At 45.6% G+C, this 25,950-nt stretch overlaps 1 protein-coding gene across 4 annotated transcripts in view; it reads right to left on the reverse strand.

Moving 5' to 3' along the window:
- RFX4 (regulatory factor X4) overlaps positions 1-25,950 on the reverse strand; it is a 208,174-nt gene that overhangs the window by 48,296 nt on the left and 133,928 nt on the right. For all 4 annotated transcript variants that reach the window (XM_006170358.2, XM_006170357.3, XM_006170356.3 and 1 more), the window contains 6 exons: positions 24,879-25,042; positions 13,264-13,364; positions 11,159-11,217; positions 7,652-7,796; positions 2,112-2,206; positions 1,567-1,684 (listed from right to left, as the gene is read on the reverse strand). In XM_006170358.2, coding sequence (XP_006170420.1) covers positions 1,567-1,684; positions 2,112-2,206; positions 7,652-7,796; positions 11,159-11,217; positions 13,264-13,364; positions 24,879-25,042 — 682 coding nt within the window. The remainder of the gene's footprint in view (positions 1-1,566; positions 1,685-2,111; positions 2,207-7,651; positions 7,797-11,158; positions 11,218-13,263; positions 13,365-24,878; positions 25,043-25,950) is intronic.

Here is a 25,950-nt window from a genome sequence, read left to right on the forward strand (position 1 = left end):
TCATGAATGATTTTTCCAGAGCCACGGGGTAACGTAGCTAACTACGCTAACGCTAACCATGCTGAACTGGAAATTGTCAAAATGCCGTGCCTGATGGCACTGGCCAGGTAGCCGTCACCAGAGCCTTTCCACAGACAGCTCAAAGAGAATTTCCATCTGTAGCCATGGTGCAGGCAGGGCCGGAGAACCTTCCAATGCCGAGATGAAAGGGATCCACGACAAAACGCTTGTCCGAGTGGGTAAACACAGTCTTTCATGGACAGAGCTGTTTAGGAAAACTAGTGCCTTTTATTTCACCACAGTCCCTTCGTTGTATGGCACAACTGGAAAATGGTGACAAGGCCATAAAAAGCTAGATGGAAAAAGTGTCAAATTAAACCCAGAGCAAAACCCCTAGAGCTGATGGACTTAACTGCAGATAATGGAAAACGAAACCGCATCTCTACTTACAAAATAAGCTAGAGAGCTGAAGCAATTACCCAGAAAATTTACCAATAGTCCTTTGCCAAATGCCTAGGAAACTGAGGCCAAAGTGTTTCAGGACTTAAAATGTCCAAATAATGTCGTTGAGCCCCACACCGGTCTGCTAATGATGACCTGGAGTCAGTGCATACTCCATTCTTTCTGGTGAAAGAGAAAACTCTGTCCTCCGTGGTAGCTTAGCATTCGCCCCAGGTTGGTGATTGGGTTTCTGCCTGAAGAGACTATCAGCACCTCTGGGCAGAGAGTTCGAGCCTTGTTGTACTAGAAAGCAATAGATGAGGATTTGGGATGGGGATATCTCCTGGAGTCGATGAAAAGCAAGGGGCCAATAAAACAAAAGAGAAATGAATGCAAATGCCCTTTTTTAGAGATGAGACTATTTTTTTTTTTAATTTATTTGCCATAGGGCATATGTGCACACTGGAGAGAGAGAAAGAGGGAAAATGAGAAATCATTCTCCAGGGGGATGGCCACACCACAATCCCTTCTCCTCCATTTTCCTCTCAGGATGTTGGGCACACACTCACATGTGCCTGGCATGTTGTGTATGTCACCAGGTCTGGGACTTGAACCGCAGTGTTGGCTATATGAGATCCAGCACTCTCACCATACCACCCGCTGGCTTCTACTAGAGTACATTTTTAAAGAAAACTTTATCTAGTAGAGTGTCAATCAAACCATCTGCTAAAGTTCAAACTCAGAGGCTCCTTTATGTGCCCAGATTTGGGAAACTCACGAATGGGGAATTCCACGAAATAGTCTTGTGAGAGCCGCAAGTCACGGGGGACAGCTGGTAAAAGGGGCAGAGCCACTCCTGTGGATTCTTCTTCAGACTCAAGTCATACCATCTGTGTGCCAAACTCTCATTTTCTGGCTAGATACTCTACCTTTCACATGCTATGTCATCTTTCTCCCTAGAAATCCTGACAACGTCATGTCCGCCCCAGAATAAGTGTTCCAGGTGATGACGTTTGTAGTCTCAGAGACAGTGAGTCAGCGCACGGCCCACTCCACAGAGGTGGAGTCAACGTGCAGACCCCAGAGAAAAAGTACGTGGAGGAGGGAGGGCTGGGGTGGCCTTACCGAAGCTGGGGGCACTATGCAACGTCATGTCCCGGATCACCCGTGTGCCAAAACAGGACCACATCAAAAGGAACTGCTGGGCCACTTTCCGCAGAGACCCTGGTCTCTTCGCAGCCACCTATGAGAAAGCGGACGCCTTTAATGGTGGTCAGACTGACCTTTCGTTGCTTACTGTCTTTTCAAAAAATGACAGGAAGGCTTAAGGGTGTCCATGTTCAATACCCATGGAGCAGAGGTGTTCAACTTTTAGGTTTCAGCAGCAAAAATACACATTAAAAGATGACGGCTTATGCACACCCAATGTGCACAACAGATAAAAGGGATGCTGCCCTGGTTAAACCAGGGATGGGAGACTCAGGAGTCATGCCTCCCACCCCCTTCACCTCCTGGGGAGGGGAGCAGACCTCTCCTCCAAACTCTAGGACTCCGTATCTGCTGAGGAATGCTCAGACGATTCAGTGTAGGGCCCTGTGTTAGCCAAGTGTTCACAAGGCCAGTGAGAAGCTGAAGACCCAACCTCGTCCCTTCAGCACCAGCTTACCAACCTTCACAACACAACGGTCCACCATGGTATCCAGCCACTCTATATAGGACTCGATGGGAGACTGCTCTTCCAAAAGGTGGTCAAACTCCTGATACACTGTCAGATAAACACAGCAGGGCAGTTGGGTTTAGATAGAGATACATCTTTGAAAAACAAAAGAATGAAACTTTGAATAACACAAAACTCTAAATAAAAGCCCAAAATCTTCGAAGGGCATTTAAAGCTTCCCTACCCTTTGGGCTCATCTTCCTTGCCTATGAATGCTCTGAACTCTCCTATATGGCTTGCCATTCTCCCCAGAAGCCCTGCTTTTTCATCGCCTTGGTCCTTTGCTCAGACAGTTCTCATTCCTTGGACTGGTCGGCTCTCCATGGCCGAACTGCAGTGTCGCTTGTATGACATTCGTTTAACCCTCTCCGTGCTGTAGGCCAGCAGGACTGTCCCTCCTCCTCTCCTCTCCTCTCCGGATTTTGGACATGCACGCACATGTGCCCGGTGTGGGTTTTAAGCCTCAGACTCCAGGACTCGAACAGTGGTTGGCCATGTGAGAGTTCAGCTACATGACCATTACGCCATTACGCCATCTGCTGGTCCCTGCCCACTAGTTCTTTGTCTGCAGCCTTTATCTAACACAGTGACTGCGGCTGTCATCCAACACAAGCTGGCTTGAGCGAGTGGGCAGCGGCACTGCTGCTGTCTTGCTCTTGGCCAGTGGGAGGGCACATTTGAGAATTCTAGTTTCAGGACCACAGCCCTACTGCACTGGGCGAGCCGCCTCACCAGCCTCTTGGCTCTCTGCATATGGGAAGTGCGTCATAAATGCGTGCTGAGTAAATGAAGCACTCTCTCTGCCCCCTCGGTTTCCTCATTAGTAAGAGGAGACTCCTATCACTTTCCCACCTGCCTTCAGCCTCAAGTCAGAGAGTTGAATGAGCAAGTACTGCATAATCTAGGAAGTGCTACAGAAAACGGGAACATGATGGCAGTGATCTCCGATTTGAAACTTCTCTTTTCATCACATACTGCATGATTTTATATGCAGAGCTCAATATGTCTCTTATTTTCTTTTTTCTTCTTTTTTTGGAGAGGTTTTTGCTATAGGGCGCAAGCGCTCGCCAGAAAGACAGAGAGAGACAGAGAGATAGAAAGCGAGAAATCACCCCCGCCGCAATCCCTTCTCCTCCATTCTCCTCTTGGGATCTTGGGCACGCACACACATGTGCCCGGCATGAGTTTTAAGCCACCGGGTTCGGGACGCGAACCGCGGTCGACTACGTGGGAGTCCAGTGACATAGCCATTACGCTAACTGCTGGCCCCATGTCTCTTATTTTCATTGGAGCAGTTTTTGTTCTCCTCTTTCGGAGGACTAGCCACTTGGCTCTCTTCTACTTAGCTGATGACTGCTACAGAGGTAAGCTAAGACCAGAAGAACCTAAAGCTTTAGGAGACCAGCAGGTGGCATGGTGGTGAAGGGGCTGGGCACTTCTATGTGGCCAACCATGGTTCGAGTCCTGGACCTGGTGGCTTGCTTTCTCACTTTCCCTCTTTCTCACTCTCTGCATGTCTTTCTCTGGTCACATTAAAATAAAATGAATGAATAAATAAAATAAATAATTTTTAAAAAGAATGTAAAACTTTAGAATGAGAATAGGCTTTACAGTTTATTTATTTATTTATTTATTGCAGAGAAGGGGTTGACAGGGACCCTTGACAAGGTCTCGTCATGCTGTGATCCTCCCAGCCAGTCAGGATCATGGGCGTAACTGCAGGCACATCCAGAAAGTTCAAGTGGAACTGGGATCCGATCCCCGGGCCTTGTCATGTGGCTCCAATGTTGTGCAATGGAGCCTATACCCTGCACCACCATAGCCAGGCTGAGAAAATGGGCTTTCAAGGTCAAGTTACTTAATCTGGCTTATTTTATAGACAAGGTACTACATCTTAATGAGATTGAATAATCCCTTCAAGGTCAGAGGATGAGTTGGTGACAGGGCAGGGACTAGAACCCGGTCCCTGGTTTCTCGGGTCCCTGGGGCTCTCCTGGTCTTCACACCACTGTGTACCTGAGCTCTGGTGCTTTAGTCAATGATGTGCCAATGGCAGTGGGGTAATGAAAATGTTGATAGCTTCTGTTAACACACCGGGCTCGCTTCTAAATGCTTCACATGAACGTGCTCACTTACCCTTAAGACAGCCCTTGAGAATGTGCACGTCATCAGGGCAGAACTGTCTTGTTCACTTTCCCCACACTTAGAGCCGTGCCCGGTGTGGAGTAGGTGGTCAAATACTTGCTGGATGTAAGGTAGCAGGTGTCATTATTATTATCATGCTCGTTTCACAAATTGAGGACACAGCTAGTGGACAGCAGAGGCAAGGTTCCCGCACGGCCTGACTCCTAACCATTCCCCGCGGTAGAGCTACACCGTCAGAAGCAGCATAGCCCCTCCGCGTTACTCCCACTTTACAGAGATGGAAACCAAGGTCACAGTGCACCGCAGTCAAGGAGCGAATCTAGATCTTGGGCATCTAGATCTTAGAATCTGCATCTAGTTGGGCATCCCAGCTCCAAGTTCTTCCCACAACATCCTTCAACTCTCCTTCTGACCGGCCTGTTCGAGAACCAACGTATATACTTTATTTTATTTATTGTATTTAAAAAACATTTTATTGGAGACGTTTTGCTATAGGGTGTATGCACTTGCCAGAAAGACAGAGACAAAGAGACAGAAAGTGAGAAATCACCCCCTAGGAGGGATGGCCACACCACAATCCCTTCTCCATTCTTCTCTTGGGATCTTGGGTACACACGCATGTGCACCTGGCATGAGTTTAAGTCACCAGGACCGGGACTCAAACCGTGGCCGACCACATGGGAGTCCAGTGACGTAGCCATTACTCCATCTGCTGGTCCCAAGTGTGCATGCTTTAAATGGGAGGAAAGCCACGCACTCCCAGCCAGGATCTCCACTGTGGATGGGATGGCAGCCCCTACAGCAAGAGTCTGTGGACTTGTCCAGTGACTGTAAGGAAGGGGGAGTGCAGCTCGTAGCTGCCCCTCGTCCTGCGCAGACTGACCTCTGGCCCAGCTCACCCAGCTGTCCACTTGGGAAGTGCAGAGACGATGCTTGTGATCTAGGGCCTCCTCCTCAGGCTTGGCACCTGTCCTCAATCCTCCCTTCCCAGCACTGTGTCACAAGGCATTACCCATTTGGGTAAGCTGCAAGGGATTTGTAAATTACTTGCTTGGCTTCTGATTTGCCACTAACTCTACACTGGACCTGCCAAAGAATACACAGGCGATAAGCTAAGTTGCTATTTAGTGGTGGTTTCTAGGTTCTTAGCAGGGGGGAAAGTGGGCTGAGGGCAGCTGTAGAGTAAGAAATAAGCACCTCAGTTGAGCTTGAACTCTAGGGTGGCCCAGGAAATACCCTGGAAGGGTCTACATGGTCAAGCATTACAACTGCTCCATTTGCTTTTGAAAGAGTTTAATGATGGGGACCAGCAGGTGGTGTGGTGGTTGAGGCGCTGGACACACTCCCACATGGCCGACCACGGTTCAAGTCTTGAACCTGGTGGCTTTCTTTCTCACTTTCCCACTCTCTGTGTCTTTCTCTGGTCAAATTCAAATAAATGAATGAATAAATAAAATACAAATAAATAATTCTTTAAAAAAAAAAAGAGTTTAATGGCGGGGACCAGCAGTTAGCATAATGGCTATGTCGCTAGACTCTCATGCAGTCGACTGGGGTTCAAGTCCCGGACCTGGTGGCTTAAACTCATGCTGGGCACATGTGTGTGTATGCCCAAGATCCTGAGAGGAGAATGGAGGAGAAGGGATTGCAGCATGGCCATCCCCTCCGGGACGTGATTTCTTGCTTTCTGTCTCTCTGTCTCTCTGGCGAGCGCACATGCCCTATAGCAAAAATCATACTAAAAAAAGAAAAAAAAAGAAAAAGAAAAGGAAGAGTTTCATGGCAAAGCAATCTCTATAGGAGTGTCTTAGGAAACTTTGTTTAGAAGCTCCACTAGCTTAGACTGGGTGACTGAAGGCAGTTCTCTGAAGACAACAGTGCAGAAGGCATGTTATGGAAATCTGAGGGGTCTGAGGCTTTCTGATGGTCCTCTGTATCTCTCTGATGATGCCACTACTGGAACTCAGAAGGGGCTGGTGCCATGTGTCATAACCGGCCCTCTCCCCCAACACTCTCAGCACTTGCCTCTCTGAGACCTGCTGGAAGAAGTGCCAGCTCATCCTTCTTGCTCTCATGTTCCCTTTTTCCCAGAGGCCTGGAAAACGAAGGCTGACCACAGTACAGAAGGTAGCCTGCAGATTCTGATGAGTCCAGGGCCCCTGGACTGTGGGGATGTCCTGGATGGTGGACTAGGATGGACATCTGAGGACTAGCAGAGATGTGCTAAGATGGTGTTCCTTGGCCCTCTCTGTTGCTTTGCTTTGATACCAATGACCTGCCCACATCGGGGTGATCGTTGGAGCAGTCTACCTGCGGGTCTGTGTGTTGGAAGTCTGTCCACACGAACATGCACATATGTTCACAGAAAGAAAATCATCATCCACCCTCTTGTCAGACACTCTGGCTGTAACTGAAAGGTTCACTTGCCAATAGGTGGCTGGCTCAAATGACCCTCCACTGAAAAGCAGGCGGCATATCCGGCTGACTCTGGGATGTGTGTTGAGAGGGGCAAAAAGCTTGGGTTCCCCATTTTTTTATACTTTTTTTTGAAGCGTGAGCTCACCAGAAAAACAGAGACAGAGAGACAGAAAGCGAGAAATGAGAAATCATTCCCCGTGTGTGTGTATGTGTGTGTGTGGCCACACTGGAATCTCTTCTTTATTTTCCTCGGGATCTTGGGCATGCACACACAGGAGCCCAGCATGAGTTTAAGCCATCAGGTCCAGGACTTGAACTGTGGTTAACTACATGGGAATCCAGCAACATAGCCATTACGTCAACTGCTGGTCCCAGTTCCCCCATTTTTTTGAGAGAGATATTTTTGCTATTGGGCATGTGCACTCATCGGAGAGACAGAGAGGGAGAAATCACCCCACCCAGGAGATTTCCCAGGGTGAATGGCCACTTCACAACCCTTTCTCCTCCATTCTTCTCTTAGATTTTAGGCATGCACACACACACTTGCCTGGTATGAATTCTAAGCCATTGGGTCCAGGACTCGAACCATAGTCAACTACACGGGAGTCCAGCGATGTAACCATTATACCATCTGCTGGTCCCTGGTTGCCCTTTCTATGCCACCTCCATGAACTATGCCTGGCATTCGGGACCACATACAGGGACCTTTGCTTGGCAACATGTGCTGCCAGGCTGCGGCAGAGAACTTTCTCACAATAATGCTGACATGCGTCTTCATACTGAGTCCTCCTACCTGGGCCGGCCCACATAACAGGCACAAGAAGAGCATGGGACCCAGGGAGAGTGGGAGGGAATGCCGCTTAAACACTCAGCAAGGTGTCTCTCTTGAAACCATAAACAGAAGGACCAATCCCTGGTGGGACATCTTACACTGGATGATGAGTTTCCGATGTTCATCGCGAGAGTCCTCCATGGTATAAAGGGTCTGCTTGGTGATGCTGTTCAGGTCCACGTTCCTCCAGTCCTCCAGCATTTGGAATGTGATGTCTGCACTGTGGATCACTGTTCGAGAGGCCTGTAACCCAGTGCAAGGCTCATTAGCTCATGGGTGTTGGGTTAGAACCCCTTCACTTTATTGCCTTGTATGCCTTTTTAGTGGATCTGCTTGTGGTATTTTTGCAAACTGCTTTGAAATTTAGGAAAACTCAATTTTAGAAAAATAGCAGATGACTTCGTAACTCAGAAGATCCACATGCTGTTTCTCTGAATGCTCTCTCCTCACTTCTCTCTTCCTCCACAAGAAACTACCAAGGTGGCCTCGGTCAGACCAAACCCGGCTGTTCTCAACCCTGTTGGTCTTGACCCCATGAAGCCATGGGGTGAGCCCAGACATCTGTCAGCTCTTGAATGGCAGCTAAGGGCCGGAGCTCTGTGCCTGCTCGTCCTGGTGCACCTAGTGCCTGAGAAGCAGCAGACTCAGATTTGGGAACGCTCTCGCTACCCCTGGGCCTATGATAAATTCAACCCCAGAAAGGTAGAAGTGTTTTTCACATGAATGCATTCTGAAGCATTAGGCTCTGGTTCAGTGTTTTCCTTTTTTGTTGTTGTTGTTGTTGTTGCTAGTTCATTTTTAAAAATGTAACAGGAAGGATTAAGACAAATATGAATACTTCAGATGGAGGAAAAGGGGAACTACACTGTAAGACTCAGTAGTTTATTCGTGCACATGTGTCCATATGTGGGTGTATAAAATTCTCTTTTATACTGTGGCTTCCTCAGCTGCCCTCATTAGTGAACTTAATACAAGTTAAAACAATGCTGATAAAATCAAAGAAAAACATATCCAGGATTATTTCCTTTACTTGTTTCCAAAATGTCTTTTAATAGAATTTATGAAAGATTTAAATGCACAAGGTCATTGTAAGTCTAATGCTTATGCCTTTCCAGGCAAAGGTGACTTCTGACAATCTCATTACACCCAGACTATCTAAACACAAATAACATCTTAAATAATTGTAGAACTATCTGAAGATCAGAGAGGCCTAGATTACATAAATAAATGAAGTGAGTCTCTAACGATAAGGAAAACAACTAAGTGTAAAAGTCAGGTGTTCTGGGGCTGGCAGGTGGCCTGGTGGTTAAGGGCGTTGGACTCCCACACAGCCAATTGCGGTTTGAGACCCGGACCTGGTGGCTTGCTTTCTCACTTTCTCTCTCTCTCTCTCTGTCCCTCTCTGGTCAAATTAAAACAAAAACAAATTAGGGACCAGCAGTTAGCGTAATGGCTATGTCACTGGACTCCCTCGTAGTTGACCGCAGTTCGCGTCCCAGACCAGGTGGCTTAAAACTCATGCCAGGTGCATGTGCATGCGTGCGTGCCCAAGATCCCAAGAGGAGAATGGAGGAGAAGGGATTGCGGTGTGGCCATCCCCCCGGGGGGGGGTGATTTCTCATTTTTTGTCTCTGTCTCTCTCTGTCTGTCTGGCGAGCACACGCGCCCTATAGCAAAAACCTCTCCAAAAAAAGAAAAAAAACTAATTAATTAAATTAAATTAAAATAAAATAATACTTAAAAAAAAAAAAGTTGAGTGTTCGGAGAGGCCAGCCAGTAACGTGGTAGTTAAAGCTACTGGATCCCACCTGACCAACTGTGCAATTGAGTCCCAGATGCCGCAGTTTGAAAAACACTCTGGGCATGTGTGCACATGTGCCCAAAATTCCAAGAGGAAAATGGAGGAAAAGGGACTGTGGTGTAGTCATACCTCCTTGGGGGATGTTTTCTCATTTTCCCTTTCTGTCTTTCTGGTGAATACATATGCCATACAGCAAATTCAGGAAAAAAAAAAAATCAGATGTTCTGTATTCAAACACGCCCAATTCAAACCCTGGCCTTACTGCTGACCAGCTGTCATTTCATTTGGGCCAGGCTAGCAGATTAACCTCAGTTTCTTGATCTATAATGGAGATGTCAATAGTACCTATCTCATAAGGAGGGCTAATGTTAGGGATTCCTTGAAGTAATGTTTGAAAAGCACAGTACAGTGCAGAGAGCCAGAGCTCCACACGAGTGGCACCGTTCTTCAGGTCAGTGTTCTTTGCAATGATCCTGTTGCCACCACAGGGCCTTCCCACAGGGTGTTCCCACTGGCTGGAACAGTCTTCCCCACCTGGCCCAGCAACCCGCTCGCTGTATTGTGTGTGGTCCAACTTAAACGTCACACCCACGGGGAGGGGCTCATGGCCACTCTAATGAAAGAGGATCCGAGTGCCTTCTTATTTTCTATTTTCATTTTGTTTCCTTCAGAACACTTATCACTTTAAATGTTTTATTTTTGTTTACTTTCTTGTTTTTTGTTTGTTTGTTTCCCCTGTTAAGGACAGGGAGCCTTGGCACACAGTAGGTTGCTCAACGGGTGTTGCAGAACGAATGGCTGAGATGTGAATGCCAAGTGGCTTGCTTACTTGGTGTATCTGAAAGACCCTGGATACGTGAATCTGGGTCTGTGTATATTTGGGATGCGTGTTCAGTTGGGAGTGTGAGGTCTGACTTGCTCTGTGTGCGTGTCTAGGAAAGCTTGCTTTTCTGACCACCCACTAGGAACGGAAAGCTATGTGCCCTGGAATTACAACCGCTGGGCGTGGGTCTTCCACTTTTACTTTACGCACTATTGTACTTGAAGTTTTATAGTAAGCATGTATCATTTGTGTACTAGAGAGAACGTAGCTCTAAAAAGTAAACAAAATTGGGCAAATATTTAATACACTGCAGAGCTCTGAACGCTTTTGGATAGCATAACTAACGAGTCATTGTCCTTATCTGATTGAATCATTTGACTCAATAGTTGCAAATTTTATCCCCTGAGACTGACACTGCCATTCTTGATTGTCACCACAGGCGTGGGAGGTGGAGGGGGTGGTACTCTATTGGCACCTAGTGGGTACGGTCCAGGGATGCTGTGCAAACAGTTCCCCACAAAAAAGGAATTATCTGCTCTAAAATGTCGATAGTGGTTGAAGGCCCTCAACTAACCTAAGAGAAACATGGAATTGTAGACTTCGAACATATCTGAAAGGTGAAGGGGCAACCGATGCCAGAAATGATTCTGTATACTAGTTGAACCTACTTAGCCCATTCCTTATCCATAGAAATGAAAACTAATAGTGAGGGGCTGGCAGTTGGCGTGGTGCTGAGGGTGTCAGATTCCCACAGGGCTGGCCTCAGTTCTAGTCCTGGACCTGGCAGCTTGCTTTCTCACACTACCTCTCTCTCTCTGGTCAAATTGAAGAAGAAGAATAAACAAAATGAAATAAGTAATTCTTTTAAAAAAACACAATAGTGAGAAGTCCTGTGAACCTCACAGATCCTGCAGAAAGCTGTTTGTGGACCCGCCCCCTTGCTTGCAATGCTTGGCAGTGCTGAAAACAGAGGACAGCTACCTGGCAGAGATGATTTAGTGATGTTTGCCGTCTCAGAATTTGGGAAAACCTTCTCGACACTGCAAGAAGAAAAGAGTTAGTTTGAAATATCTGCATGCTTTATGACCCTACCTTGGATTTCCCAGGGGCAAATTTCAAAAAGTAGCTTCCTTATTTTACGTGAATCTGTCTCATCACTCAAGCCCACTGGCAACCCCATGTAGGAGTCTTTGTTCTCCCATTTGGGTTCCAAACGACTGTTTCCTAATGGTGATATCTGGGGCGCATATTTCAAAGTCGTGCCCTCGCCACACTCACAGGTGTGAGAAATGAGGGTGCTAATCAACCGTAAGTAAAAGCAATTATTTACTCGTCTTTCATTTTGCTAATTGCAAGCTCAATCACTTCTCCCTATAAATAATTGCAGGAATCAAGAGGAAGCTTTGAAGAAGCCCCTTTAAAAACTAGTGTGTCTAATAGGAAGCCGTGATTGAGCCTCAGCGGTGTGGGGTGCGAGGGGGTGTTTCTAGGATGAGCCTCGGCTCCACCTCGAATATAGCTTGGTATTCATAATCTGTAATTTTTACCAAGTGGTCTCCAGGTCTGGGGAATGTATTTGCATACTTTGAGGATCCTGCAGTTAGGAAAAGCTCTCGTTTCCTCTGTGTACATAACAGCCCGGTCATTTGAAGTGGGATGATCTTATATCTGTGGAGTTTGACACAGACAAGACGTGTACCTGCCCCGTCTTCATTCTTAGAGTTCTTTGGAGTGCTGTTGCACCTTCTCAAAATACACTTCCAGACTCCCCAGGGGGAGCAACTGCCTCCAGGCAGGCACAGGTGGAAGGTCCGACAAACCTCGCTGCCCACTTTGAACAGGTTTGTTTTGTCTGTGTAATTAAAATGGGTGCGGGGCATTCTTCTCATTAATTTCTGAACTCGTCAAAAACATAGTCAGAAATTTCCCCGGGATTATTCTAATTTGTAGTCAGAGCCAGCTTGATTTGAAAAATCGCATGTGGGGTGGAGGAATGGGGATGGGAGGGGGCAGATGAACTTCTAATTTTCCAGGCCGATCAATCGTTAATCCTTCTCCTTAATTACTTTTTCTTTAACTTTGTGATGCGGAATTTAGTGCTTGAGAAAAGAAAAGAACTGAGAGCCGTGAAATAAAGCGGGCGTTATCAATAGGTGATGGGCACCGCAGGCAGCCTCAAAGCACGTCTGAAAGGGCTCCCGCGCCTGGGGAGAGAGGGTAATTTGATCTCCTTCTTATTCCTAGCTGGCACTTCTTTCGGGTTAGAACAGCAAGCTGTATTCAGATGGGGCTTTAAGAGACATATATTTTAAAACTTTGTTTTGCTTAGAATCATTCCGTCTTTGTTTAACGACAACAAATGAGCTGCACATGCGTCTTCCCACAAACACAGACACAGCGAGACAGAAAAAGAGAACCCGTTTTCGCCAGCAACACTAACACCAGGAAGCGAGCGGTGATGCTCAGCCAAGAACAAATTCACAGCCCAGTCCCTGTAGGAGAAATATTAATTTGGCTTAAGAATTAGGCAGAGACTCTGGGAAGCCCTTAAGCTGCTCTCTGTCTCCTACCACCACCATTTCTGGGCAGGAGCTTCAAGGACATCACAGGAATTTGAGGTCAGACAGACCTAAGTTTGACTGCTGCTCCCTGCTTACCAGCTGCGTGACTGTGCGGCTTTTGGGAGGGAGTTTCTTCGCCTCTCTGAGGCTCCTCTGCAGAATGGGAATACTGTTTCCTACATGGGATGGGTGGCGTGAGGATTACCTGAGGAGACTGAGTGTGGTGGCCATGGGCAGAAACTTTGGCAATACATAGACAAGAGACCTGGGAGCAGATCCCTGGTCTCCGCCAATTACGACCTCTCTAAGCCTGACTCCGTGTCTGTAAACGGGGCAGTGTGCCACCCGTAGCAAACATTTTATGATTAAATACGTTCATACATGTTGAGTGCTTAGCACAATACCGGGTGTTTTGAAGGCAAAGAGTAAATGGTAGCTGCTCTTTTTGTTATTTTACTAACCACCGATGTAAATGTTTGGCACTGAAATGTTACTCTCCATTCTGTTCCCAGACTCAGTACTTACGTTCAAACTTGATGTTTCGCAAATTTTCTGGGAGGTCGTGGAGAGCCACTTTTAGCCACTCATCCAACTGCTTGGCAAACTTTCGAATCACCTGAGTTAAGCTAGAAGGAGAGATGATGCATTTTCAGTGTTTGATGTGTCACTCAGAGCTCCCAATAGGCCTCTAGAGGTTATTTCCCCTAAGTGTGTTTTGGCTGCTACCACCAGGTACCACTCATAACAGCAACCTCAGAGAAAGCGCTGGAGCCCAAGCTCGGCCGAGGGCTGGTGATCTGGGAAGGGATTATGTGGAAAAACTCACTGCCAGGCTAGGCAGCATCCGGAGCTCTTTCTACAGGCAAAATGTGATGCTTTATGTTGTTGCCTTGTGTGAGGGGAGAAGACAGTGGGCCATGGGCCTGAGAAAGCCACTTTGCAGTTGGTCTCCTCTCCTCTGTGGTCAAACCCGGTTTTGTCTGAGCCCCCTGCCAGGCAGGAGTCTCATCTGTAGCGTACTATGCCTGCCACTCAGCTCACCAAGCTATAATACTTGCCATCAGGAATTGAGAAGCGCATTTTTAAACTGGTAAGCAACCCAGATATAGGCCTTGAAGCCATGTCAGACTGGGGCAGTGAAGGACATTCTGGGACAGGAAGTGGGAAATGGGTGAGACATTGAAGGAGGCGGTAGACTGCAATAAGAGATGGAAAACTGGAGTTGAAAAGACCACAGTTTTCAAGCTCTCACCATCAGAATCACCTACTCATTGCCCTAGGTCCAGATTCTTCCAGGAAGTCTTCTAGTTGTGCTAGACACAGGGACCTCTCCCCATGTTGGTCATTCACATCATCCTTGCCTTCCACCAACACTGCCTACCTTGCCCTGGTTGAATCCTTCACTGTCTCCTGTCAGACCATGGTTACCAACCTCCACCCCGCTGGACACTCCTACCATTTTCTCTGGTCATTCATGCTTCCTTTTCCATGACCAACTCCAGTCTTCCCTAAGACCCTCACACCTCCAATCCTACAAATTCCCTTCTGCCCGCAGCTGGTGGCATCATGTCCTATTTCTCAGCGAAATAAAACTACATAGGAACAACATTCTGCTACTGGCATGGACCATTTCCTCCTGCCAACTGAAACCAAGGAGTGATCCCACCTCTTGTCCCAAAACTGCCCTTCAGCTCATCCCCCACTGCTTTCTCAGGAACCTTACGTTCCTGTCTCTTTTCCTGACTATTCAACTTTTTCCTCTCTACTGAATCATTCCTCTCATTTAAGTATATTCAATAGGGGCCAGCAGGTAGTGCAGTGGTTAAGGGCGCTGGACTCCTACATGGATGAACCGTGGTTCAAGTCCCAGACCTGGCAGCTTGCCTTCTCACTTTCTCTCTCTCTTGTTCACTAGGTCCCTCTCTGGTCAAATTTTAAAAATAAATAAATAAATAAATTAATTAAAAAAAATTCTTCATATATATTTATACTGAATATATATATGTACACACACATATATATACATATATATATTCAGTACATATATATATATATACACATATATATATATTCCGTAATGTCTAACCTTAAGAAATTAAGCAAAATATGGGCCAGCAAATGATAGTAATTAAGGCACTGGATCCCACATGGCCAACCATGGTTCAAGTTCTCGACCCAGTGGCTTGAAACTCACAACAAATAAAGACTTAAATAAATGAATAAATGGTTTTTTTTTTTAAAGAAAGAAAGCAAAATAAAATAAAATAAAAATTTAATTTCGTCAGCTCTGTCTCCTCAAGCTAACTTCTCCCTCCTCATAGACATACTTCAGAGTTGTCCGGACTCTGTCTTCACTTGGCATTCACTTCTCACGTCCCTCCTGTCCCTCAGCCCAAACAGCTCTCACCCAGCATGGAAGCAGCAGCCTCTATCCATGATACCAAACCTATTAGTCTCACTTTGATCCTAATCTTGCTTGACACCTTGGCAGCATTCGATTTGGTTACCCACGCACTGCTTCTGGAAACACTTGTTTCCCTTGGCATCTGTGACCCCTCATTCTTTGCCTTCTCTGCAGTCACAAAGCTCACAGGCCTGTACTTGGCCATTGTATGGATCAGTTATTCAAGTCTAGTCCTGGGCCCACTGCCCATAAAGCTTTATTCCTTCCATAAGTAATTTCTCCATGCCGCAGCTTCAGTCACCAAATACACTCACTCTTACATCTATCTCAGTGCAGAGGGCTTTCTGAAGACCAGCAACATATATGACACCTCGAGGTAGAAGCCCCAAAGGCATGTGCAACTCAAGACATCCAAACTGAACTTGTTATTTTCCCCTGAGACTTGGTTCTTTTCTCATGCGTCCTCTATTTCAGTATGAGCTCTGCTTTTTGTGAATTTTTGTTTTCAACTTTTTGTTTTGAAAAATACTCCATGATAGTGAGAATGGAATAACAAATCTCTAAGTACCCATGATCCAGCTTCAACAATTAGCAATTTTTTTCCAGTTTAATTTATTGCATACCACTTTTTTCTGGAGTATTTTAAACAAATTCAAAATGTCATTCATTCCTAAAATCTTGATGCGCATTTTCAACTTACAAGGTTTAAATATGTATGTATGAGTTTTTATGCATTCAACATACCCACACACATACACACATTCATGCCTACACACTTAAAATCTTTATACCATTAGAGCAAAAAGTTTTTGGAAAAGACCTTAAAAGTATGGGGAACAAAGCAAAAGTAGATAAATGGGATTATATTAAACTAAAAAACTTCTGCACAGCAAAAGCAATAAGCTGCATGAAGAGACAACCTACAGAGTTGAAGAAAGAACTAGGTTTTGGTGAAAGTCATGATATATTTTTCCATAGAAAAAATATGTCATAGGGGCAGAAGGTGGCATGGTGGTTAAGGCTGCTGGACTCCCACATGGCTGACCTCAGTTTGAGTCCCTGACCTGGTGGCTTACTTTCTCACTTTTCCTCTCTCTCTCCCTCTCTCACTCTGTCCCTCTATAGTCAAATTAAAGTAAATAAAGTTAAATAAAATAATTCTTTTTCAAAAAAAGAAAAAAATATGTCATGGCTTTCCCAACAACCTAATATTTGCAAATGATATGACATACATCCAAAATGGAATTACTAAGCAGAATATACAAGGAACTCAAACAATTGAAGAGCAAAAAACTAAATAATCCAATTTTTTAAGTGGGCAAATAATCTGAATAATCATTTTCCAAAAGAAGATATACAAATGGCCCACTAGTACATGAAAAATGATCAACATCACTAATCATCAGGGAAATGCAAATCAAAGCTACAATGAAACATCCTCTCATCCCCGTTAGAATGGATTATCATCAAAAAACCAAAAAATATCAAACATTGGCAAGAATACAGAGAAAGGGGAACTCTTACACTGATGGTGTTAGTACAACTATTATGAACAACGGTGTGGAGGTACCTCAAAACACTAAAAACAGAGCTGCTGTATGATCCAGCAGTCCTGCTCCTAGGCACATGTCCAAGGAGAGGAAGTCGTCGGTATGTGGTAGAGATGTCTGCACGCCCGTGGTTACCGCAGCACTATTCACAGGAGCCAGGATAGGAAGGCAACCCAAGTGGCCCTCGATACATGAACGAGTAAAGGAAAGGTGGTATTTACATACGACGGAGTACTATTAAGCCATTTCAAAACATGAGGTTTTCAAGGTAACATGGAGAAGCCTGGAGGACAGGAAGAGAGGAATCACATGTGCTCACTCACGTGGAAACTAAAAACGTTGTTCTCATAGAATTAGAATGTAATTAGCGGTTACCAGAGGGTAAGGGTAGGGGGAAGTAAGGGATAGAAAGATGTTGGTTTACAGGTAAACAAATCACAGTTAGATTAAGGAAGAAGTTCTAGAATTCTGGAGTAAAGGAGGATAACTAAGGTTAACAATAATTTACTGTACATATCCAAATAACTAAAAGAGAGGATGATTTTGAATGTTCTCAACACAAAATCATGGCAAATGTTTGAGAAGCTGAATATGCTAATTATTGTATTATTTAATCATTACACATTGTAGTCACATGTTGGAAAATCATGTTGTACTCCATAAATATGCACAACGCTTGTGTCAATTAAAAAAAAGTAAAGCCTTTACACCATGAGTATACCTAAGAGAACGAAAGTAATTCCTTAGTATCATCTAAAGCTCAGTCTGTATTCAAATTTCTGTTTCTCTCAAGGACATCTTTTTAAAAAAAAAAAAAAGAATTATTTTATTTAACATTTTTATTTATTTATTAAATTTGACTAGAGTGAGAGAATGAGAGAGAGGGGGGGAAAATGAGAAAGCAAGTTGCCAGGTCCAGGACTCAAACCACGGTCGGCCACGTGGGAGTCCAGCATCCTTAACCACCATGCCACCTGCAGGCCCCTCACGGACACCTTTTAATTTGTTGGAATCAAGAGTCAGAACAAGCTCCACACATTGTATATATTTTATGCAATAAAACATTGTCTTGCCCTTTTCTTAAATGTCTCTCTTTTTTCTTTTCTTTTGGTGCTACTGTTTTACTGGCAGTATCATCTTATTTGTTCCCTGGAATGTTCCACACTCCGATTTGGTTATTTCTTCCTTGTAGCGTCACTCAACCTATTCATCTGTCCAGTGTGCTTCCTATAATCTGGCTGTTAGATTTAAACACTTGATTAAATTCAGTAACAACTTTTTAGGCAAGAAAACTTCACAGGTGGCCCCCATGCTGTATGTGACATCACATCTCGAGGCTTATAATGTCTGATTGTTCCTCTTTTAGTGTGTCTAGTTTGTTTTTGTTTTCTTTTTTAAATTGCCAAAACACACATGTGCTCACCAGAGAGAAGCAGAGAAAGGGAGAAGGAGAGGCAGAAAGCATCCCCTCAGTGGGTGTAGTCTTGCCACAATCCCTCCCCCTCCATTTCTATACCCTGTCGGGACTTTGAGGCACACATGCACACATGCTTGGTGTGTTTTTCAAGTCACCATGCCCAAGATTCAAATGTGTGGGATCCAGCTTCCTTCACTACTAACCTATGGGGTTGGCCCTAATGTGCCTAGTTTGTATACACTATCTGAAATGGTCTCTCCTTCCATTACCATGTAGAAAAATTTTACTTCCAAGTTACCACTCAAGCTCATCTGCTTCTCTCTCTAGTTTAGTCTGCCACCTTTTCTCACCTGGGCAATTACATTAGCTTCTACCTACCTACCTATCTACCTACCTTCCCACCTCCATCCAATCTTCCACATTGTGAGAAGGACTTTTCTGAAATATTGCAATTCTGATCTATTTCATCATCTGATTAAAACTCCTTAATGCTTCTATGCTATCTTTTTTTCTTTCTTTTATTTATTTTTTGAAAGGTTTTTGCTATAGGGCGCGTGCGCTCACCAGAAAGACAGAGAGAGACAGAGAGACACAAAGCAAGAAATTGTCCCCTGGCGGGATGGCCACACTGCAATACCGTCTCCTCCATTCTCCTCTTGGGATTCTGAGAATGCATACACACACGCCCCAGGTCCAGGACTTGAACCGTGGTTGACTACATGGGAGTCCAGCAACATAGCCATTCTACCAACTGCTGGTCCTGCTTCTATGCTATTCTTAGGATAGAAACCCAAATCCTTACTACACTACAGCATGACTTCCTCCTTCATCAACCTAGAGGGTTTTATCAACCGTAGACTATGCTATTTGAAATATATCACTAACAGGATCCTCACACCATAATCCACCTCAGCCTTGGCCTACCTGGGTTGTGGGCATGTACCAATGCACTCAGTGTGTTCAGGGAGGCCGCAGGACATGAACCCAGGACTTTGCCCAGGTGGGTCCAGTTGCATTACTGCTGTGCCACTGTCTGGCCCATCATCCTCTCTTGACCCTTTCATCCTTGAGTATACACCTGCAGCCTGATCTTCCTTAGTTCCCCTTCTTCCTCCTGTCTCCTTCCCCAGGAGGGGACACCAGGCTATCCCCTGCACTTGTAGTGACTCACTTGTCCTCTCACATCTATAGCTTCAGCTTCAGTGGCATTAGCACTTCTCCTGCATCTTAACTGCATCCTTACAACTCCCTGAATGACCTCCAACCGTGGTGCTATTAAAACATCCACAGCGATGGGACCAGCAGTTAGCGTAATGGCTATGTCGCTGGACTCCCATGTGTCGACCACGGTTTGCGTCCTGGACCCGGTGGCTTAAAATTCACGCCGGGCATGTGTGCATGCGTGCCCAAGATCCCAAGAGGAGAATGGAGGAGAAGGGATTGTGGCGTGGCCATCCCCACTGGGGGGTGATGTCTCACTTTATGTCTCTCTGTCTTTCTCTGTCTGGCTGGCAAGCGCACGTGCCCTACAGCAAAAACCTCTTAAAAAAACAAAAAACAAAACAAAAAACAAAAAAACATCCACAGCGGTGCTAATCACAGTTACCTTTTAATGAGTGCACCGTGCCAAGCACTGAACACTTCACACATGCTTTATTTATTCCACACCTCAACCCTGTGAAGTAGGTGCTATTGTTAGTCCCAGCAGAGAGGTGAGAACATAAAGCTCGGAGAAGATTTTATCCGTCCAAGGAGAGGCAGTAAGTCATGGAACAAAGATTCAAGCTCGGTTCTGTCTGACACACACCTTTTTAAAAAAGAGTTATTTATTTAATTTTATTTATTCATTTATTTTAACTTGACCAGAGAGCGAGACACACACAGAGAGAGGGAAAATGAGAAAGCAAGCCACCAGGACCAGGACTCAAACCGCGGTGGGCCATGTGGGAGTGTCCGGCCACCATCTGCTGGCCCCCACACAGCCGTTCTCCTGCACTTTGACAAAGTGCCCACACTGTGTACTTTTACATGCCTTGTTTCTCCCTGCCTCCAGTCTCTTCTTTCCTGTCAGGGACGTGGCTATTCCTTTGGCATCTCAGGCTAGACCTTCAGAATTTTCTTTGCTTCTCTGACATCTTATCTTCCCTCTGCACTTAATTCTCTCTCTCACTTATGCTAAACCAATATATATATATTTTTTGAGAGGTTTTTGCTATAGGGCGTGTGCACTCACCAGAAAGACAGCAAGAGGCAGGGAGACAGAAAGGGAGAAATCACCCCCCAGGGCAGATGACCACATCGCAATCCCTTCTCCTCCATTCTCTCAAAATCTTGGGCACACACGCACACACGCCTAGAGTGATTTTAAGCCACCGGGTAGGGACTCAAAACACAGTCAACTATATGGGAGGTCCAGCGACATAGCCATTATGCCAACTGCTGGTCCCCCAATTCGTATTTTTTAAAATTTATTTATTTCATTTCATTTATTATTATTATTATTATTCTAAATTTGACAAGAGAGAAACACACAAAGCGAGAAAGGGAAAGTATGAAAGCAAGCTATCAGGTCCGAGACTTAAACTGTGGTCGGCTATGTGGGAGTCCAGCCCTTTAACCACCGCGCCACCTGCCGGCGCGGTGTTATTAATAACCACTGTGTCAAGGTCACCTTGGAAGAAGTAAAAAGCCCAAGTTTGAGAATGACTGACCTTTCCTATAAATAAGAGTGTATGATTCATGGCTATCTATAATAGTGTCACCTATTCACTTGAATTCAAACATAGTTTTCTGGAAAGAAAGGGGTGGGTCTGAACTAGTGATGTGAGAGCTATGCCCTGACCAGAGCCTGCCCAAGGTTGTAAATGAGAACTTTTAGAGCCAAGTCTTTTTTCCACCCTTGACGAAGCATAGGGCTAGGCAGACACAAGGCACCCAAACATGTGTGAGAGATGAATGAACATGTAAAACTGAAAAGTTGGCTGTCAGATGGCCCTGATCTTTGGAATAACTCTGCCTTCCTGGTTCATGGAAAAGGCATTGGCTAGGTAGGTCAAATATCACTGTGTAATTTATTTTTTTTTTTTGGAGAGGTTTTTCGCTACAGGGCGTGTGCGCTCACCAGACAGACAGAAAGAGACAAAGAGATAGAAAGCGAGAAATCACCCCCCAGGGGGGATGGCCACGCCGCAATCCCTTCTCCTCCATTCTCCTCTTGGGATCTTGGGCACACACGCGCACGCGCCTGGCGTGAGTTTAAGCCACCGGGTCCCGGACTCGAACTGCGGTCGACTACGTGGGAGTCCAGTGACATAGCCATTAGGCTAACTGCTGGTCCCTCACTTTGTAATTTTTAAAAAGTCTCGGGACCAGCAGATGGCATAATGGTTATGTCACTGGACCCCCATGTAGTCTACTGTGGTTTGAGTCTTGGACCCTGCAACTTAAAACTCACGCTGGGTACATGTGCATGTATGCCCAAAATCCTGAGAGGAGAATGGAGGAGAAGGGATTGCAGCATGGCTATCCCCCGGAAGGGTGATTTCCCACATTTTGCCTCTGTCTCTGTCTTCTCAGTGAGCGCACGTGCTCTTTAGCAAAAACTTCTCTACAAACAAAACAAAAAAACCAAGCTGGTTCATAGTATCTTGCAGGCTGTAAAATGCAGTTTAATCAGAGTGCTATATTTTTGTTCAAATAATTTTAATTATTGAGATGCAGAAATTTTAAAATATTCAAATAAAAAGTTTTAAAACCTAAAAAAAAAAGTTAAATAAAATAATTCTCAATAAAAAAAAACCCATAATGCTGGGGAAGCAGGAGAGCTGTTGGGAAAAAAATGAAACCATACTTTCACATCTGATACCAGGATGAATTTCAAATTGAGCAAAAAATCAAAGTAAAACATTAAATGTAAAGAGATTGAGATAAACCATGGGGAAAATATTATAATTAGAGTGGGAAAGACTTTTTTTTTTTGGAGAGAGTTTTGCTATAGGGCATGTGCGCTTGCCAGAAAGACAGAGAGAGACAGAGAGACAGAAAGCGAGAAATCATCCCCCAGGGGCATGGCCATGCCACAATCCCTTATCCTCCATTCTCCTCTTGGGATCTTGAGCATGCCCGCACACACATCTGGCGTGAGTTTAAGCCACCAGGACCAGGCCTCAAATGCCAGTCAACTACATGGGAGTCCAGCGACATAGCCATTACGCTAACTGCTGGTCCCAGGAAAGACTTTTTAAACTATGACACAAAAATTTAGAGGTTATTGAGGATCAGCAGGTGGTTAGGCACTGGACATTACCACTGGGACTACAGTTGGAGACCCAGAGCTGGTGGCTTGCTTTCTCACTTTCCTCTCTCTCTCTGTGTCTCTCTCTGGTCAGATTAAAATAAACAAATCAATAAAGAAAATTAAATAAACAATTCTTTTAAAATTTAGATGCCATAAAACAAAGATTGACAAATTCAACTACATAAAAAAAACTTCCATATGAGAAGACATAAAAACAAGAGGAGGGAATATCTAGACCTTTATCATAGATAGGTAATTAATAACCCTAATGAATAAAGAGCCTCTAAAATCAATGAGAAAAAGATCAACCATCAAATGGAAAACAGGTGAAGAACAGGAAATTCACAAGAAAGAATGACATACATGTATATGTGCAGATATTCAATTCTGTTTTTTTTAAAACAGGTGCAAATTAAAACTTCACTCAGGAAAATTTGTCACTTACCTTCTGAACCAGGAATTCAGCCCTCTAGCTATTGATCCCACACATCTACTCCATGTAGTGGGATGAGTAGTGGTTCCCCGAAAGATATGTCCACCCAGAACAGGTGAAAGAGAACTTATTTGAAAAAAGGATCTTTATAGATGTGAAGTTAAAGACCTCCAGCTGAGATCAGTCTGGAGTAACCAGGTGAGCCCTAAATCCAATGACAGGTGTCCTTTTTTCCTATTTTGCCAGGGAGCACATGCACCTGCCGTAGAGAGACAGAGAAAGGGGGAAAGCATGCCCCGTGGGGAATGGTCACACCACAATCTCTTCTCCATGTCGCCCTCCTTTCACGATTTTGGCCATGCATACGTGCCCAGTGTCTTTCTTCAAGTTGCCAGGTCTGGGACTCAAACTGCACAGTTGACCATGTGGGATCCCACCACTGCCTGGCCTGGTAGGTGTCCCTATGCGAGAATCGGAGGAGGCAGAAAGACACACAGAGCAGGAGGTGATGTGAAGATGGAGGCAGAGAGTGGAGTGATGCATCTGCAAGCCAAGAACACCCAGGATGGCGGGCAGCCAGCAGGAACTAGGAGAGGTATGGGGCAGAGTCTCTCTCAGAGTCTCAGTGAGGAACTAGCCCAGCCAACCCCTTGAGTTGGGGCTTCCAGCTTATTTACAAGACGCAAATCATAAAGATGTGGGCAGGCATAGAGGAACCTATAGGGCAGATGAATTTCCGTTGTTTCAAGCCACCCAGTTTGCGGTGATTGGTCACAGCAGCCACAGCACACATACACTCCGCCAAGTAAGACAAGGTACAGCGTGTAACCCACTCATCACACCACTGTTTGTAGGACAAGACCAGTAACTCGTCCTTACGGTGGGACTCTTGGAAAAAGTTGGAAAGAGAAAAGTGTTATTTATAGTCAGATGTGGAATGCTCTCTGTAAGAGATCCAACGGGAAACCAATGTCACTCCAAGTGGGAGGGTTTATTTACAAGGGAAAGGTCATAGGGTACAGGCAGGCATCTAGGAACCTGTGGGGAGACTGCTGCAGCCTGGGGCTAGAAGCACCTGGGCAGTCACCCACCCTGTACGTACCTGTATGTACCCAAAGGACAACCTGGAAGGAGAGGGACTGCGGGAAGGGAGTAGAGCCCCGTGAAGGGACACTGCAGGTCTCATAGAGAGAGAGCCAGAGAACCATCCCTCTTCGTGAGCCACCCTTGAGGTGGTTCATGTTCTCAGCCCCCCAGGGGCAGAGGGCAGCAAGGAGCATGGTGGCATGCACTTTCAGAAGGGCACGGCAGCTGTCCATCTTACTATTCAAGATAAAGTTGCTTTCTTTTAAGGCCAAAAACAGAAAAGTGTACACAGTGGGTGACCGTTTCAGTAAGAGAGAAAAGGGTTATATCGCATGTGTAGATTACACATGCACAGCAGATCTGGATTCTGGATGGACTCCCTAAGAAAATGATGCTGTTGAATGCTCTGGAGAGTAGACGTGGGCACCTGGGGAACGGCAGTGGGTGGAGCCTTTTCACTGGATACAGATGATAGCTCTTGAATTTTGAACACATGAAAGGTTCAAAATACAAAATTTTATTTCTATTAAGAAATGCAAAAAAATGGGAACCAGCAGTTAGCGTAATGGCTATGTCGCTGGACTCCCACGTAGTCGACTGCGGTTCGCGTCTCGGACCCGGTGGCTTAAATCTCACGCCGGGCGCGTGTGCGTGCGTGCCCAAGATCCCGAGAGGAGAATGGAGGAGAAGGGATTGCGGCGTGACCATCCCCCCTGGGGGGTGATTTCTTGCTTTCTGTCTCTATGTCTCTCTCTCTGTCTGTCTGGCGAGCGCACGCGCCCTATGGCAAAAACCTCTCCAAAAAAAAAAAAAAAAAAAAAAGATGCAAAAAAAGAAAAAAAAGAGATGCAATATTGTTACGATAGTTGTTAAAGGGTTCTAACCAAGGAAAGAGACGCGGGAGCAATCGGGGCCAAGGCCTACCCCGAGGGAGGTGAGAACAGCATGCCCACCTGTCAGGTAGTGCCTGCAGCACGGTGGGCATCAGCACCCCGGAGATGGCTTTGTAGAGGATGGAGTCGCACACGCCGACGATGTTCACCACCGTGGAGGAGCCCAGCACGGGCAGCATGTGGGGCGGCATGCCTTGCCAAAAGTGCAGAAGAAAGCTTTGAACCTGTATCAACCCACAGAGAGAAGAATCAATCAGGAGGTTACACGGGGTCCTCCCCACAGAAGTTTGGAGCCCCACTGAGGTCAGCCCCGTCTGCAGGGCTGTCATCTACTTCCCATTCAGCACAGCAGCTGTCCCCAGCCTGGCATGGTGCAGGGGTATGCCCCAGTCCCGCCGCCCATGGGTGTGGCATGCCCACCGCAGGAGAATCTCCTGACCCGGCAGCCTAGGGTCTCCTCTGCCCAGGACAGGAGGAATAACACATTACCCCTTCAGCTCCTTCAACGCTTACTGTGGACTGGGAAGCGTTTCAGCGTGGGAGGTGGGGGGTTGTTTTTGAAAAGGCCAGAGCACAGGTACTCAGCATTCTGTAAGCCTGCTGGTGCCTCAGGGGCAATGTTTTCAATTAAGACTAATGAGGGATGGAGGTGCATTTCATTTTTTGAGTCCTGGACCTGGTGGCTTGCTCTCTCACTTTCCCTCTCTTTCTCTCTCTGCCTCTCTCTAGTGAGCACATGTGCCCTACAGCAACATTAAAAAAAATAATAAATAAATAAAGATTTAAAAAATGTTTTAAAAAATTTACCAGAGGAGGGCTGACAGGTGTTATGACGGTTAAGGTGCTGAACTCCCACATGGCTGGCCACAGTTGAGTCCCAGACCTGAGAACTTGTTTTCTCACTCTCCCTCTCTCTCTCTCTGGTCAAATTGAATAATAAAAATAAATGAATAAAATTAAATAAATAATTCTTAAAAAATTTTACCAGAGGGCATGTGGCTCACCAGAGAATGAGAGATACACCACAATTTCTTCTCTTCCGTCTCTTCCTCCTTTTGGGACTTTGGGCATGTACACACACACATGGCCGGTATGTTTTTCAATCTGCCAAGTCCAGGATTCAAACCACACA

This window comes from Tupaia chinensis, unplaced genomic scaffold (genome assembly GCF_000334495.1).
Source record: "Tupaia chinensis unplaced genomic scaffold, TupChi_1.0 Scaffold148234_1, whole genome shotgun sequence".
Classification (NCBI taxonomy): Eukaryota; Metazoa; Chordata; class Mammalia; order Scandentia; family Tupaiidae; genus Tupaia; species Tupaia belangeri.